At 38.3% G+C, this 14930-nt stretch overlaps 1 protein-coding gene across 11 annotated transcripts in view; it reads left to right on the top strand.

The window, feature by feature from the left end:
- mef2d (myocyte enhancer factor 2d) overlaps positions 1-14930 on the top strand; it is a 57219-nt gene that overhangs the window by 29872 nt on the left and 12417 nt on the right. For 10 of the 11 annotated variants that reach the window (XM_089117728.1, XM_039679492.2, XM_089117731.1 and 7 more), the window contains exons 4-7: positions 3480-3614; positions 8029-8236; positions 9663-9719; positions 12478-12665. In XM_089117728.1, coding sequence (XP_088973854.1) covers positions 3480-3614; positions 8029-8236; positions 9663-9719; positions 12478-12665 — 588 coding nt within the window. Of the gene's footprint in view, positions 1-3479; positions 3615-8028; positions 8237-9662; positions 9720-12477; positions 12667-14930 lie in introns of all 11 variants that reach the window. The other variant, XM_089117729.1, reaches the window with a different exon arrangement.

The raw sequence follows: 14930 nt of genomic DNA, 5'->3' as shown, positions 1-14930 counted from the left end.
TTACTTATGAAAAAGAGCTGTATGTATTCAATTTTTATCGTATTATGTACCATGAACTTTTGGTGAATAATTTCCTTTAGTGCCTTGCACATTTTGTTTCATGTTGTGTTTAAGCAATTACTTCCTAGATTTCTACTGCTGTTCAGCTGAGCATTTATATAGAAGCCAGAGCTGTCAATCCATAAAAAAATTAAACAATTACATTATATACAATATAGTTAATCAAATAAACCACTTGCATATATCTTCCTAAGAAAAGCTCCAAATGAAAATTCAAACTAGTATATTGTGTTTTTTAGGGCCTGATATGTGTTACAGAAGGCCTATCATGTCTGATGAGTGTTGATGAAAAAGCTGTAAAAAGTAATACTTTTGGCTAGTTTTGTCACCATAATACCAATAGTTTTGGGAACCTAGCAAAAAGATAATAGGCTATTAAACATTGCTTTATTTTCAATTAAAATTAAATATTGTTATAATTATTAATAAATTAAATTAAAACAATGACATGTAGCCTTAACATTCATCAATTAAGTGCATTTAAAAGTTAGAATTAATTAGAGTTTTAAAGTTAAGTAATTACACAAGTAAACAGTAATACAGAACAAATAAACAAAGCACAATGAGTGGTATTCTGCTTTTATAATAAGCATTGCTGTTTAATTACTATAAATGACGTCATAGACAATGGCAGGTTTTATTTACTCGACAAAGATTTTCTGTAAAAGATCTGCTGTGTTTACATTGATGCCATGCCAAGCTGGCATTGTGACCAAGAAAGGCACATTTATGAGCATTCAAAAGTAATCACCTATGACCCAGACAGCTTTTAAGAATTTAATTGAGTAGGCTATGATACCAATACTACAGAGAGAACTGAAATTTAATTTAAGTATCGACTTGATACTGAAGCACCGGCCCTTTTGACATCCCTGACATCAGCAGTTCCTTTTAAGTGCGACCATTGGCGTTAAATGGTCGAGATGAAATGACTGTGAACTTTTAACCTCTGTCTGTAAGAGATGAGAAATCTGTGTGTGCTGGACATTGGCTAAGCCCTCTTCGATATTGAGATGATGTACTCCATCTTATTCTCTCAGATCCGCCTCCACAGTGGGATGAGCCATGGGTTATCAGCCAAGATCAGCTGCTAAAATGATTCCATTAGCCTCATGTATGTGTTACAGTCAGACTCGCCTGATAATGGCAGACACGCTGCCTTTAAAGGAGGAATAGGTATGAAGGGATGAGGAGGAGAAGTGGAGGGTTCAGAGGGGCCACTAATCTGTCAGATGGGTGTATCTGGACGCTATCGTGTGTGTAAGCCGGCAGGCTGCGGCGAAGCCGAGGCTTTAAGAGCGTTCTCAAGGGAGGGAGGGGGTTGCAGCCTTCTCTGCTTTACACACTGCAAATGGAAGGTGACATTACATTTTGCCTATGTTGGACATCAGCGTGCACTTCCATACACTCGAGAGAGAGAGAGGGAGTTATGTACATTGTATACTCTTAAAAATAAAGTTTTTTCGCCTTCAGGGTCTTAGGGGAAGCGTTTTTGGTTCATTATTTTAATAATTATGAACCCGGTTTTCACTGTAAAGGACCTTTTGTGAAGAAAAGGTTCAATGGATGATAAAGGTTTTTAAAAGTGTAAAGCCGTACATTTTCTGATAAATATATTTTTCAATCGAAGATTCTTAAACTTTTACTGTGGTCCCTCTCAAATGTTTGCTAACAGCCCACATAGGAAGTGGGAGTTTGAAAAGACAATATGGGATGGAGAGAGGAGGGGAATAGAGGACAGGAATGAGTCAGCTCGATAAGTCGTGGAAGAATGAGAGCATTATTGGATTAGAGAAGAGACACAAAGATGTAGTGTGAAAAACCATCGAGAACCAGTGGAAATGAGATGAAAGAAGAGAGAAAGTGAAGGTCGAGGGGTAACATAGATTAAATAATGTAAAGACAGGAAGGGTAAGCTCGAGAGAGGGACCGTACGGGGGGAGGGAAGGAAGGCGTTTCAGGGGGAGGAGCACCACTGAACGAAGTTAGCCAGTCAGAGGCAGCGGAGCTCTGCGGGGGAATCTTCCCTTGGCAACACAAACAAGCACCCGCCCCATAAAGGAGAGACAGCAGGCAGAGAAATACAGGGACAGGTGAACAGATGGAGCCGACTCAGAGACAAGCTGATCAGCTGACCCACCCCTCACTGTGTATGTGTGTATGTGTGAGAGAGAGTGTTATGCTATGAACGATAAAGCTAGAGGCTTGGGATTTAATTTTTTTCCACTCTTATCTTTCATCAAATCTTCACCGAAGTCGATATATTTTTAGCGGCACTTGCTAAGGCTAATCGCTATTCCTGATACTTATAGGGATTTCAACCAGCCCCTATTCCGAAACAAACCTACTAAAATCAACTCAGAACACCTTAGCAACTGCATAGCAAAAGCCTGGGCTTCACCACTGGCATTTTAGTTAATTCTGATTAATTTAATGTATAATATGATTATAAATTGTGTATATTATATATAATAAAATGTACACTCTATTAAAAGTTTGAGGTCAGTAATGAGTAGAATTTAGTACTTTGATACATTACAAATAAATGTTGTTCTTTTGAACTTTCTATTCATCAAAAAATCAAGGTTTCCACAAAAAATATTGAGGAGCACATCTGTTTATAACATTGATAATAATAATAATGAATGTTCTTGATTTCTGAAGGATCATGTGACACTGAAGACCACTGGAATTGTGCTGAAAATTCAGCTTTGCCAACACAGGAATAACTTTATATAATAGTTATTACAGGAATAATGTTTATAATATTTAACAATATTAATATTTTTATTGTATTTTAGCAAAATAGACTTCTTTCACAAACTCACAGACACAACTCTCATTCAAAAAAGTCTCACAGACCTCAAACTTAGAACAGTATATATAAAATACACATTATTTAATAGATAAATGTATTGTTAGTGTTAATTGTCCAATTAAAAGTGTTGGTCTGGATTACACTGGGTCAGTTTGTTTTATGCTATATTTTCTTTTGCACATCTTTTATGTCACTGTGACCTCTGTGAGCAGGAAGAAGGCAGTGCTGAAAACTGTTTTCTGTTTAGCCTCGATACCCACATCAAAGCTACTTAGAGAAAATCTTGTTTGGAAAATCTTCTAAAAGAAAATGAGAGGCTGTTTTCAGGCCGAAACCGATTAACTGAGTTTCTCAATTTTTCAGCCTCGTCTTGCTTATTTCCAGCAAACAGTTGTCAAATGGGCTATACATATTCATCTTTTTCCAATTCATGGAGTAAAATTTGTATTTATCCTCATCACACTCAAACATTTTCCCGAAATACCGTGTTCTTGGTTTTAATGTCGCATGTTACTCTATTGGTTTAATAAATCACTGATTGACAGTTGTGTTTCTAAGTGTGAAATGTGCTCCTCTCCCTTTCTTCTCCGAATCCTTTAAGACGTTGAGAAAGAAAGGCTTTAACGGTTGCAACAGTCCAGAGCCAGACGGGGATGATTCGATCGACCAAAGTCCGTTACAGGAGGACAAATTCCGCAAGAGCGAGGAGCTGGACATCCTCTTCAAACGCTACGGAGTGAGTATTCCTCTTTACCTTGTCGTTCTAACCTCCCTCCTTCTCTTTCTTCCCCTCTGTCTCTCTCCTGTCCTCGGTTGGGAATAAACCAAGGCTCTGAACAAGAAAGAGCACCGGGATTCGGAGAGCCCAGACCCCGAGGAGCCGTTCTCCCTCACGCCTCGCACAGAGGAGAAGTACAAAAAGATAGACGAGGAGTTTGATAAAATGATGCAGAGCTATAGGCTTTCAGTGAGTACCCGTGTGAAGAGGCCTGCTGTAGGCCCCGGCAACCAACTCACACAGCCTGCTGTCGGCCCGGCAACCAACTCACAGAGCACCTAGCAACCATCTCTCACCCCATCCCCCCTCCTACCACCCCTCAATCCCCTCTGAATGTGTGTGCTTGGGCAAGGAGAGGGCAGTCGGGGGCGAGAGGGCGAGTGTGGGCCGCATCCCTTTGATCCTCACAATCCACTTTTTCAAATGCGCTTGTGATTTATAGCTCTCTTGATTTTGTGTGCTGTTGTTTCGTGTTTTCTGCGATGACTGATGCTTGTATCGCATTTGCCAGGAATAGACTTCTGACTCATCTAGGTCCTGTTTAAGGCGTCAGTGAAGATAATTTTCATTAAGTCACTGTCAAAAATGTTTTATGCATGAGCCCTGCATGAGGAATCTCTTCTCAGGAGGTACAGAAACAAGAACGTGCTTGTTCGCTATCTCAGTATATCGTGGGTTTGATATCATATACATGGTGAACGTGATTCAACACGATGTGGGCAGCAAAGACGAATTAGTGTAGTAACTAGCATTCTCTTTCCTCTTTAATGCTAATGGGACTGGAAATGAGAAATAACTTGAAAAGAGTTTCGTCGCCTGACAAAGGGGCAGTTTTCCTCTCTCTTGCACCCATCCCGCTCTCCGCCCAGTGCCTATTCCCCAGCCGGAGCACAAAGAGAGTCATCCAGCACCTCGCTCTTTCTCTGCCACATAATCCCAGCATGAGCGCCCGAGGAAACAAAGCTAAAACCTTAATCCCTCTCGCTAGGGACACCCAGACGCATGTGTACTACGAGCTCTACTTAACAGGCCGGAAAATGATCAGTCTGTAATGAGTTTTTAGATATTCACAACTAACGGTCTGACACTAACTGTCTGGCAACCTGCTGTGGAAAGAGCTGGATTGTGAGGAGGAAAGTTACTTTAGGTTGTTGTTGTTTGTTTTTTGAAGAAACATTTCTGGTGATGTTTTTAATATCAACTTGGAGTAATATCAGTGCTATAATCAGTGAGTTTGATTATTCATTATGAATTGGTTTATACTGGATACACTACCATTCAAAAGTTTGGGGTCAGCAGGATATTTTTTTAAATAAATTAATAATTTAATTTACTGTACAAGGATGCATTCTATTGACCAAAAGGATTCTGTTTCAACTAAATGCTTTTCTTTTGAATTTATTCATCGAAGAATCCTGAAAAATGCATCATGGTTCTACTGAAATATTCAACATTGATAGAAATAATAAATGTTTCTAGAGCACCAAATCAGCGTGTTAGAATGATATCTGATGAATCATGTGACACTGAAGAGTGGAGTAATGAAATAGTGCTGAAATAATTAAAATAGAAACAGTTATTTTAAATTTTAATAATATTTTATGTAAATAGTTTTTTCTTTATTTTTGATCAATAAATGCAGCCTTGGTAAGCATAAGAGAATTCTTTTACAAACTTGAAAAATTCTTTCCGACTCCAAACTTTTGAATGGTAGTATATATCAGTTGATTTTGGATATTTCGATGTTACATCTAGAATTCTGAAGTGAAGTAAAGTAGCGTGATAAGATTACATTCATTTAAATTAATTTGAATAAATTAACGAGAGAGATTGTGAGTGTGAATTACCTGCGTCTGTATGTAATAGTGAAGCTTTAGACTACAAGCTTTAAACAACACTTGGAAGTGGCTCAGAACGGAAAGCGAAAAAGTCGGATCTTGTGCCGGTTTTTGTGTTTACACGTGTGCAGCAAATTTCGTTCTGTGTCAGATGTCAGAACATCAGATTTTTTTGTCCCAGTGTAAATGCAGCCTAAATTTTTTGATCGGATTTGGTTGTATTATAAGACCCCATTTAAATCTACTGAGTAAAGTGCCCCTGAAAGATCATTCCTCATGTGCACTGTGATCTGCAGTAAGCTCTAATCCAATAGGACTTGTCAACTTGTTTCCCAAACCAGTCAGTCTTTCTCACTTCACTGGTCACGCTCTTTCTCAAAGTCACACAGACTGTTTTTCAGTACCAAGTGTCATTCCTGTCACAGTTGTCTATCGCTTGTCTGTGTGTCTAGACCGATATTATCTCCAGTCTGTTGTTTTTATCTTCAGTTGTTGAAGGCTATTTCAGATGTGTAAGATTGCACTTTCTGGCTGAGAAATTGGAGACTAGCACACTAGATTTGGGTGTATATATTCAGATGAGGTGTGTTTAATGCTCCATATTTTAAAACCACCTGCTCTCCTCACACTGCCTCGACTCTGCCCTGCCCTCCCTTCACCTTGCCTGGCCTGCGTGCAGTGCTGGAACTTAGTTGCTGTTTCGTCCACAGGCTTAGTGAGTAACATGCTATGCTACATGGGTTACTCCCTCTAGAACTGTAGCTCATATGTATTTACCTGGGAATATTCCTTTAAAATAGCTTTGGCATCACTAGATTCTCATTGGGAGTCATTTCTTCGAAAACAGTTTTTATTTTACTGGATTGTAAAATTTACAGATATTTTAATTTATTCCGTATTGGTTGATTTTGGATATTAAATAGTGCTTGACATTTCCTGTTTTTTTTTTTTTTTTTTTTTTCATTTAAATTACCTTTGCTATCTTCTAACACTCACTTAAATTTAATCTTAAAAAAAAATACTAGTAATTGAATTTTACACTTAAAGATTACACTTAAATCTAATATTTAGCAAATATAAAATACACACCTATATATTATATTATCATATTGTATATTATATATTTGTGCTGCCCAATGTTTAAAAATGTTTTTTAATTGAATTAGGCAAAATAGTATAGAATTGGTAGCACTTTACAATTAAGCTTAATTTGTTAACATTAGTCAACATGAACTAACAATGAAAAATACCTCTATCGCATTTATTAATCCTGATTCATTTGAACATTTACTAATACATTATTAAAATTAAAAGGTGCATCTGTTAAGATTATTTAATGGTTCTGAGCTTACATTTTCTTGTTAGTTAATGTAAGCTCAGATCCATTGTTTCCCATTGAGCAATGTATCAATACTGTAACATGCATTGAATAATGCGCAATACGTGTTACAGTATCGATACACTGCTCAATGTTAGTTTATGCATTAACCAATGTTAACTAATGGAACCTTATTGTGTTACCCCAGAATTGTAATACCGGCCATGTATTCTTAACAGCCATATACGGAGGTCAAAAACACGTTCTCTTAATCATCGTACTTCAAACTACATTTTTCTGCCTACGCTCAGACAGAGAGGCTATAGAAGAAAGGGAGAAGGACAGAGAAACAGCCAGACTATCAAACTGGGTCCTACTCAGAACACAGGAGGCCTAGTGTGGCCCACATTCTAATTTTAGAGGCCCTGGTTTTGCTGAGGATCATGGGAAAATGGGTCTCCATCTAAGCATCTGGACAGTTTGAGTCCATGCTGAATGCCGAAGCTGGCTAATTGCGCTTCAGAAAGCACGAGAACGAAGATCGGCTGACTCAGGAGTTGTCACGGCCACATGCACCTTGTTTGAGACACCTGAGCCTACCCTGAGCGCTGGGATATTCCCCAGAGCCATTTTATCTGTTTAAGGACAACTGTTGCAGAATAAAATTGAGTATAATGCTGGGGTACAAAAACAAAACAAAATCAGATGCCAAAAGCAAACAAGAAATGGTGCTAATATCTCCATACTGAAATCTCAGTTGGCCAGACTGTTAATTTTTTTTATGGATCATTATAATACTAGTGTCCGGGATGACTGGAGACTGTAGTGTGTACACCGTGAGTTTAGCTTGAATGCTGTTGAAATTGTATTCTCAACTTAAATGAGGCTTGGACAATACGACGTAATAAGCGAATAGTGTTAAAATATACACTAACTATAAATGCTGGATGCTTCAGAGAAATCTGGACGGAAGTGGAGCGAAGCTTCTCCGAATTTTCCTGTTCCTTTCGTTTCCAGTCTGGACCATTCGTGCAGTTTTTAAGTCTTACAAAATTAACTCTGCACCTCGTAGCTTCACATGCTCTGCTTTGGAGATGTTTGCACAAGTCACTGCATGCTATTAAAACCGGTGTGTGTCTGTTCGTTTGGCGCCTTGATGTACATGCAGGTTTGGGTAGTAAACTAACCGTTTCCCTCTCTATCTGTGCTTTCTCAGTCCACAGTGCCACCACCCACTTTCTCCATGCCAGTCACAGTACCGGTGTCCAATCAGAGCCCTCTGCCATTCAGCAATCCCAGCAGCCTCGTCACCACTTCCTTCGTCACCTCCACTCTCACAGACCCGCGCCTGCTGTCGCCACAGCAACCGCAGCTCCAGAGGAACACGGTGTCTCCAGGCCTTCCACAGAGACCTGCCAGCGCAGGTAAAAGATCAATGGCGCCGAGTACCCGTAAGCAAAGCAGGAAGGAGGAAATAGTAACTCATGTTGTGTACAAGCGCTTATAATGTTTGCCTGTGGGTGTCGGATTACCCGGAGCAGCTGTTACTCAGACACACCACTGATTTATGCTTAAAAGTCTGTCAAAACCATCATCTGCTCTGCTCTGGACTGATTACATAGTGTACAAATCACTTTTTATTAATGCTTGCGCAATATATTGGTATGAGACCATATTTGGCCTCCATATGTCACTTTCACTTTCATTTAGGTACATTAATGCCTCATTTCAGACAGTTCGGTACGATTCGGGACAGTAAACCCTGATCTGGCTTGCGTTTCCACCGCCAACAGTATGAGGACAGTTTGATATGCATGGTCTATGTCAGAAAGTAGCGATCGACATCATAATTCAAAATGAGTCGTTTTGGCAGCTTCCTTTTGAACTAACAAGAAAGTTCTGATATTTACAGGATATTTTTATATGTCTTATTTGTCAAAATTGGATTTCTCAATTCATGACCCCTTTAATGGACCTGTTGTGTGTATTGCTTTAATGCACCAACCAGCATTAATAAATAAAACCTTATTTTAGTGTTTTTTTTTTGTATTTTGTAACTAACTGTAAATGTAACACCAGCCATTTATCGGTTATCAGCCCTAACATAAAATTAATTATCACCTTTATTTTTGGCCAGACTTTTAATATTTATGGATCCCTACGGCATGCAATCCCACTTCAAGTTTTCTGTTCAGTATTTCAGTTATCAGCTTGTTGTAGCATCAGATAAAAGTCGTTTTAAACCTGGTATCAACATACAGTTGTTAACAAGGTTCAATGCATCTCATTTTGATCTGATCACTCAAACCACCTTTGAAGGGTGTCGTGGACGCATATCGAATCTGTGGACACTGGATAGTTCATTCATGGCACAATGTTTCTTCCCGGTGTCCACATCAGCGCTGATTGGTCCGTTAATAACATAGAAATGTGAATGTTTCTCACTTGATTTCCCAGCGATGTTATTTCTTCAATGGCGAATTCAAATTTTTTCTTTACTGGATTAAGATTGGCTCGCGCTACATTTGCCATTTGATGGGTAATGTTGTGGTCGTGTCAGCGGCTCTTACATTATGAGTGTAATTATATTACTGAGAGTACATTATGATAACGATATTTTGGCTGGCAGGAAAATTGGTTTGGTTTAAAAATGTGTACCGAACCCTCGCACCTCGCAGCGGTTCACTACGAATATGTGTATCGTTACACCCCTAGCATGTACAATATATACACTATATCATTCAAAAGTTTGGGGTCAAATGTATATCCTTGCATTTGGTTCAAATTACATAGAGAGTCTGAAGTCTGTAGATTTAAGCCTTCCTGTAAGCTATTCTGTCTTTTTTCCAGGTGCCCTTCTGGGAGGTGACCTCAACCATTCAAACGGAGCATGCCCAAGCCCTGTGGGTAAGTCTTCCCTCCTACCAACCAGACGGCCCTAATAAAACCTCTTTATTTTCACCTGAATAATGCATCAGTCTGAGTCAAACTGCTTCAAATTGAAGGGCACGTTTAAGATCTGCAGAGTGGAGCGAGGGTTTTCAGTCTCATCCGATAAGATATAATCTGATCTGACTGTGATTATGAGAATGACAGCAGCTCCATGAACATTGTCTGGACACATATCTAAAAGTGAGTTATCAGAGAGACTATCGGACATCCACCATACGCTCACACACCTGTTCGTGCGTGACAGCTAAAGCTCACACTCTGCTCTCAAAGCATGCCTGTAAACACCCTCATGGGACCATGGGGCAGGAGTGACATCAGTGTTATGGGTCAACACCATGCATGTCAATTTTCCTACTCCGTCTTTTCATTTCCCTTTGTTATCGTTTGCTTTAGTCTCTTTTCTGCTTCTGTGCTCCTGAATACTTGTCTTTCCATCCTCTTTCCCGCTCAGCTGTTCTTCATATCTCACATATGACAGTCTGAATACCCAGCTTAAACCAGCACGCTCCGTCCCTTCCCCTCCCCCTCTGTCACGCTCCCTTCTCTCTTCCCAGCCAATCTTGACAGTCCCTGACAGCTGTTGGTTCTCCTGCCTCTGATCTTCAAAGAGCACATGAAGTCTCATGGACATTTTAAGTGGGCATTTAAAATGTGAACATTTAATCAGTAAAGAGTCTGAAGGCCTTTGTGGAGTCAATTAAACAGAATAACTTACATGGTTTCTTGGAGATTGTGTGTGTATTCTTTGGCACATTCCACAAAATGGCACATTTGGTATTGCATGCCCTTTTTTTTCTTCTTTTTTTTTAGACTTGGCTTTTTTTTTTTAAGCGTTAGGCCAACTTTTAAACTTAAACCTAAATTTGACCAAGCCTGTTAAAAATGAAACAAAAACAATTATTGACATAATCTTCATTTTTTTTTTAAGAAACTTTCTCAGCTCTTACCATACTGCTTTTCCTCATCTCTCATTCTCACTCTCTCTCTGTCCATTTCCCCTCCCTTCCCTCCATTCTCAGCTGTTGCTCTGGGAATGTCAGCATTGACGTCATGTAGCATTCCTACCATTCCCATGAGAGAGAGAGAGGGACAGAGAGCGAGAGAGACATGGACAGAGACAGAGGCGAAAAGAAAAAGGCAGTCAGACCTTTGAAGTGGAGATTAACAGAGGCCGGGGCTTACAAGCAACACACTTATTTACTAACACAGCACACTCACATATACACACTCATATCTAATGTATTTACCATTATACTCTCTGACCCAAGTTCATAGAGCATAAACAAGTGTGTTTATACACGTTTCTGTCCCAGCAGCCTCTAAAAACCAGACTGATCTTAAAGCTGTGTTTCCTAGGGCAGAGAACAGCTGAGCACGTCTCTTCTCTGCTGCCAAGGAATTGCAGCTCCCTTTGCAATCTCTTTCCATTCAGAGCTGCTGACGCGGTTGTTGTTCACACACACACACACACACACACACACACGTCTAGCAGAGCAAAACGCAGTTGTTGTTGCCCTGTAACCGGAGCTCAGATAGGATAAAATATCAAACTTCAAAAGTCTCTCTAGTCTGAAACTCTTAAATCATTCAGAAACTGAGGACATCTACTTTTGATTGACTTAATTTTAATTTAGTGTATTAATGTAGTTTTTTTATCTAAACTTTAAATATAACTTTATATATATATATATATATATATATATATATATATATATATATATATATATACATGATATAATCATTGTTGGTATTTTTATAAACCAGATTACACTCTTTTCATAAATAAAGTTTGACAGAAATCATAATTTATCGCAGACTTCTATATCACAGAATATAACTGGTTAACGTACAACATTCATGTTACATTGTAACAGCACCCTATTATGACCCAGAAATGTACCCCTTTCCATCAAAAATCTTGTCGCCAATCAATCCTGTCTCCACTACAGCAGCAAGTTAAAATAGCATTGCTAAAAATATTTGTAGTATAAATATTTGGGATATTTCAGTGCAGCTGAGACATCAGTGGGTTGCCATAGCACTAGTGAGTGACGTTCAAGTTGTGTTGGGAGAATAGTGTTATTTGGTTCCAGAATGTGGGAAAACATTGGGAAAATCCCCAGTCTCTCTCTCTCTCTCTCAATTTCTCAGCCATGCTCTAAAACACAATCACACACATTGTTTGCCCTTGAGTCAGATTAGATCAAGCATTACAAGTGCTACAACGTCATAAACAAAATAGAGCGAAAATATTTCAATAACAAAGCTGAGAAGAAAGTTGAGGAACTGGATAAACTAGTGTCAGTTAGATCTCTCTGATCCCTTCCCTGTGTGCGTCTGCTTGTGCGTGCGTTTCCTCCCATAAAGGAATGCAGTTCTCCAGCCTAAAAAACAGTCATTATTAATCCTCCAATTACAACATAATAGAGTTGTAATCCCAAAAAAAAACCAGAGGATTTAGTTTGCAGCACAAAGTGTTGGAAAACACATCTGCCGTGGTGAGGGAGACCCTAATAGGATTATTTTTTTCCCCTGGTGGGTAATTATTGTGTTTTTCTCATCAATACAAATTACAGAAAATATGACCACAGTCGTGTATGTTCATTTTGTGTTTCTTAGGGTCGATGAGAAAGAAAGCAACCAAGGTCTTTATTTGTAGATCTCTCCATTGACATTTCTCTGTCTTTTCCTCATTTTCTTTCTTGTTCTGTAGCCAATGGTTACGTCAGTGCCAGGGCCTCCCCAGGACTCCTCTCAGTCTCCAACGGCAACAGCATGGGGAAAGTAGTCTCCCCTTCCACCCAGCAATCTCCCCCTCCACCCAGCACTCAGATGGGGAACAGTCGCAAACCGGACCTTCGAGTCATCACCTCTCAGAGCAGCAAGGGTCTCATGCAGCTGGTGAGCACTTCCACATTTCTCTACAAGAGACTTGTTGGGTCAAACATGATCAAATCTCGAAGCTATGTTACAACGAAAACGTATGAGGGCTAATGTTCTCATTGTTATTCTACACAAGAATTGCTCACGAGGACCATGGGGAGGGAATGTAAAGCTGTCAGATAGACTGAGCTGATTCATATACGTCTGTCTGCTCTCAGTGTGTGTTGTGTGTATGTGTGACTTCGTTTACACCTTGTGTTGTGATCTGTTCATAAGTGAGCTGTACTAAATACACGTGTGAGGCTGAGCGAGTACAAGAAAATTTGTCATCGCAATACACTACTAATTTGTAGATTAAGGTTTTTAAACTTTTTTTAAATGTGTGTGTATATATATGTAAAAAAGTATATACACACTAGGGGTGTAACGGTACACAAACATGGCGGGTTCGGTACGTACCTTGGCTCAAGTTGTGGTTCGGAAGACAGGGGGTTTTCCCGTAGTCCTGTAGTAGTAAACTAAACACAAAATTGCTTATTTTATTTTATTTTTTTTTTACAAAAAAAAAAACAAACTGTAGACAGTAAGTAGATGTAAGTAGAGTAAGTAGATGTAAGTAGATTAAATGTTTTTTTGTTTTTTTTTAACAAATATGTCTCTGTGTTTAAATGAATTTAATTATATTTAAAATTGTATTAAGGATAAAAAAAAAGTCTATCTTGGATAATGCCGTAAACTAGTTAGGGAGCCCTTAATTACACATAATATTATATATTAATATTATTGTAATTTAATATTATACTATAATATATTAAATATTACAATTAAACGCAGGTCCAAAATTATTAAATTCAGTTGCTATTTATTTTTAGATATAATGAACACTTAAATTAACAAAACAGTAATCAACAATGAGTGGATCTCTGAGCTGGTGTGAGTGAGAAGAGGTGAAGCTAATTTGCATATTCATAGAACTGTGTATATTAAATGAAGCAAGGGTGTTGAGTTACATTCAAATTATTTTAAGGGATGCATTTTTTTCCAAGGAAAAAAAGCCTAAATATGTAATTTTGGTGATCAAAGGTGAGTTTTAAGGGATAAAATGATTGACTACAGGGGGATATATTTAAGTAAATATAATGAATAGGCTAATATAGTGCATATATACGATATATATATATATATATATGTATATATATATGTATATATACGAAATGCTTCTCTCTAGAGTTCATTTCGGTAGACAATTAACCTGCTTTCGTCACTAAATGCCTGAGCTAAATGTAATGCTACGTGAGATATTATTCTCAAGCTGTTTTATTGATCTCTTTCCGCAGTTGAAACACTTGTTGAGAGATGTAAACATATCGATCATCATTCTTCTGCGCTTTTTACTGGTAGCAAACAGTGTTGTATTGTCGCGTGTGCTCCATTCTGGATAGGAGTGTAGATCGCCTTTGACTGAATGTATTCGTCGTGCGACTGCATGCAACGAACCATGACGTCCATACCGTACGGTTACATGTACCGGTACTTTTTGGTACACCCCTAATATACACACAGTAGAGGTCCAGCCTAGCAAATATGACAACTTTGAATATTATTCAAAACTTGTTAAGGGCTATGTGTCTCACGAGATTGTTTATTGTATTTTTTGGGGCATAATAAAGCTTTTTTCATCAGATCTCGTATCACTTACGACAGCTTGGTCTGTCTTGACCTCAAATTTTTTGTGATCAATTAGTCAGCCTGACCTAAATTCAACATGGCTGCCAGTGGTGCAGAACATTCAGATATGTAGATAAGTAAATACATATTAAACTTACTTTTCCTCTGAAAAAAAAAAAAAGAATACTGCTAAAATAATTGTGAACAAAATTAAGTTATATGTTGTTCATGTTGTTATTTAGCATGTTTTGAATGTATATGTCTCCTGAGACATGTTGCCTGTTTAGGGTATAAAAAAGGGATTAAACTAGCTATATTTAAAATGCTCTATTCAAACTTAAATGATTGTAATTCAAGAATGCTTTGGAATATAGACCTAATTTTGGTCTTGTTTTAAAGAGATCAGTCAGTAGATTATTGCTCATTTTTGCTAAGCATTTTCCACTTTTGCCTGTTTAAGGGTTATAGACTTTGTAAGCATATGTGCTTCCAGTCAATTGTTTTATTAGTGATAACGCAATGAAACATACTACATTTTGCGGACTTATTTTTTGGCCAGACTGTCATACAAAGAAATTATGAACACTTGCAAAAACAAGAGAGGGAACCAATGAA

Source organism: Pimephales promelas, chromosome 12 (assembly GCF_988280905.1).
Source record: "Pimephales promelas chromosome 12, fPimPro1.hap1.1, whole genome shotgun sequence".
In the NCBI taxonomy this organism is placed as follows: Eukaryota; Metazoa; Chordata; class Actinopteri; order Cypriniformes; family Leuciscidae; genus Pimephales; species Pimephales promelas.
Note: the sequence above shows the minus strand (reverse complement) of the source record. Positions and strands in the feature narration are given on the sequence as shown.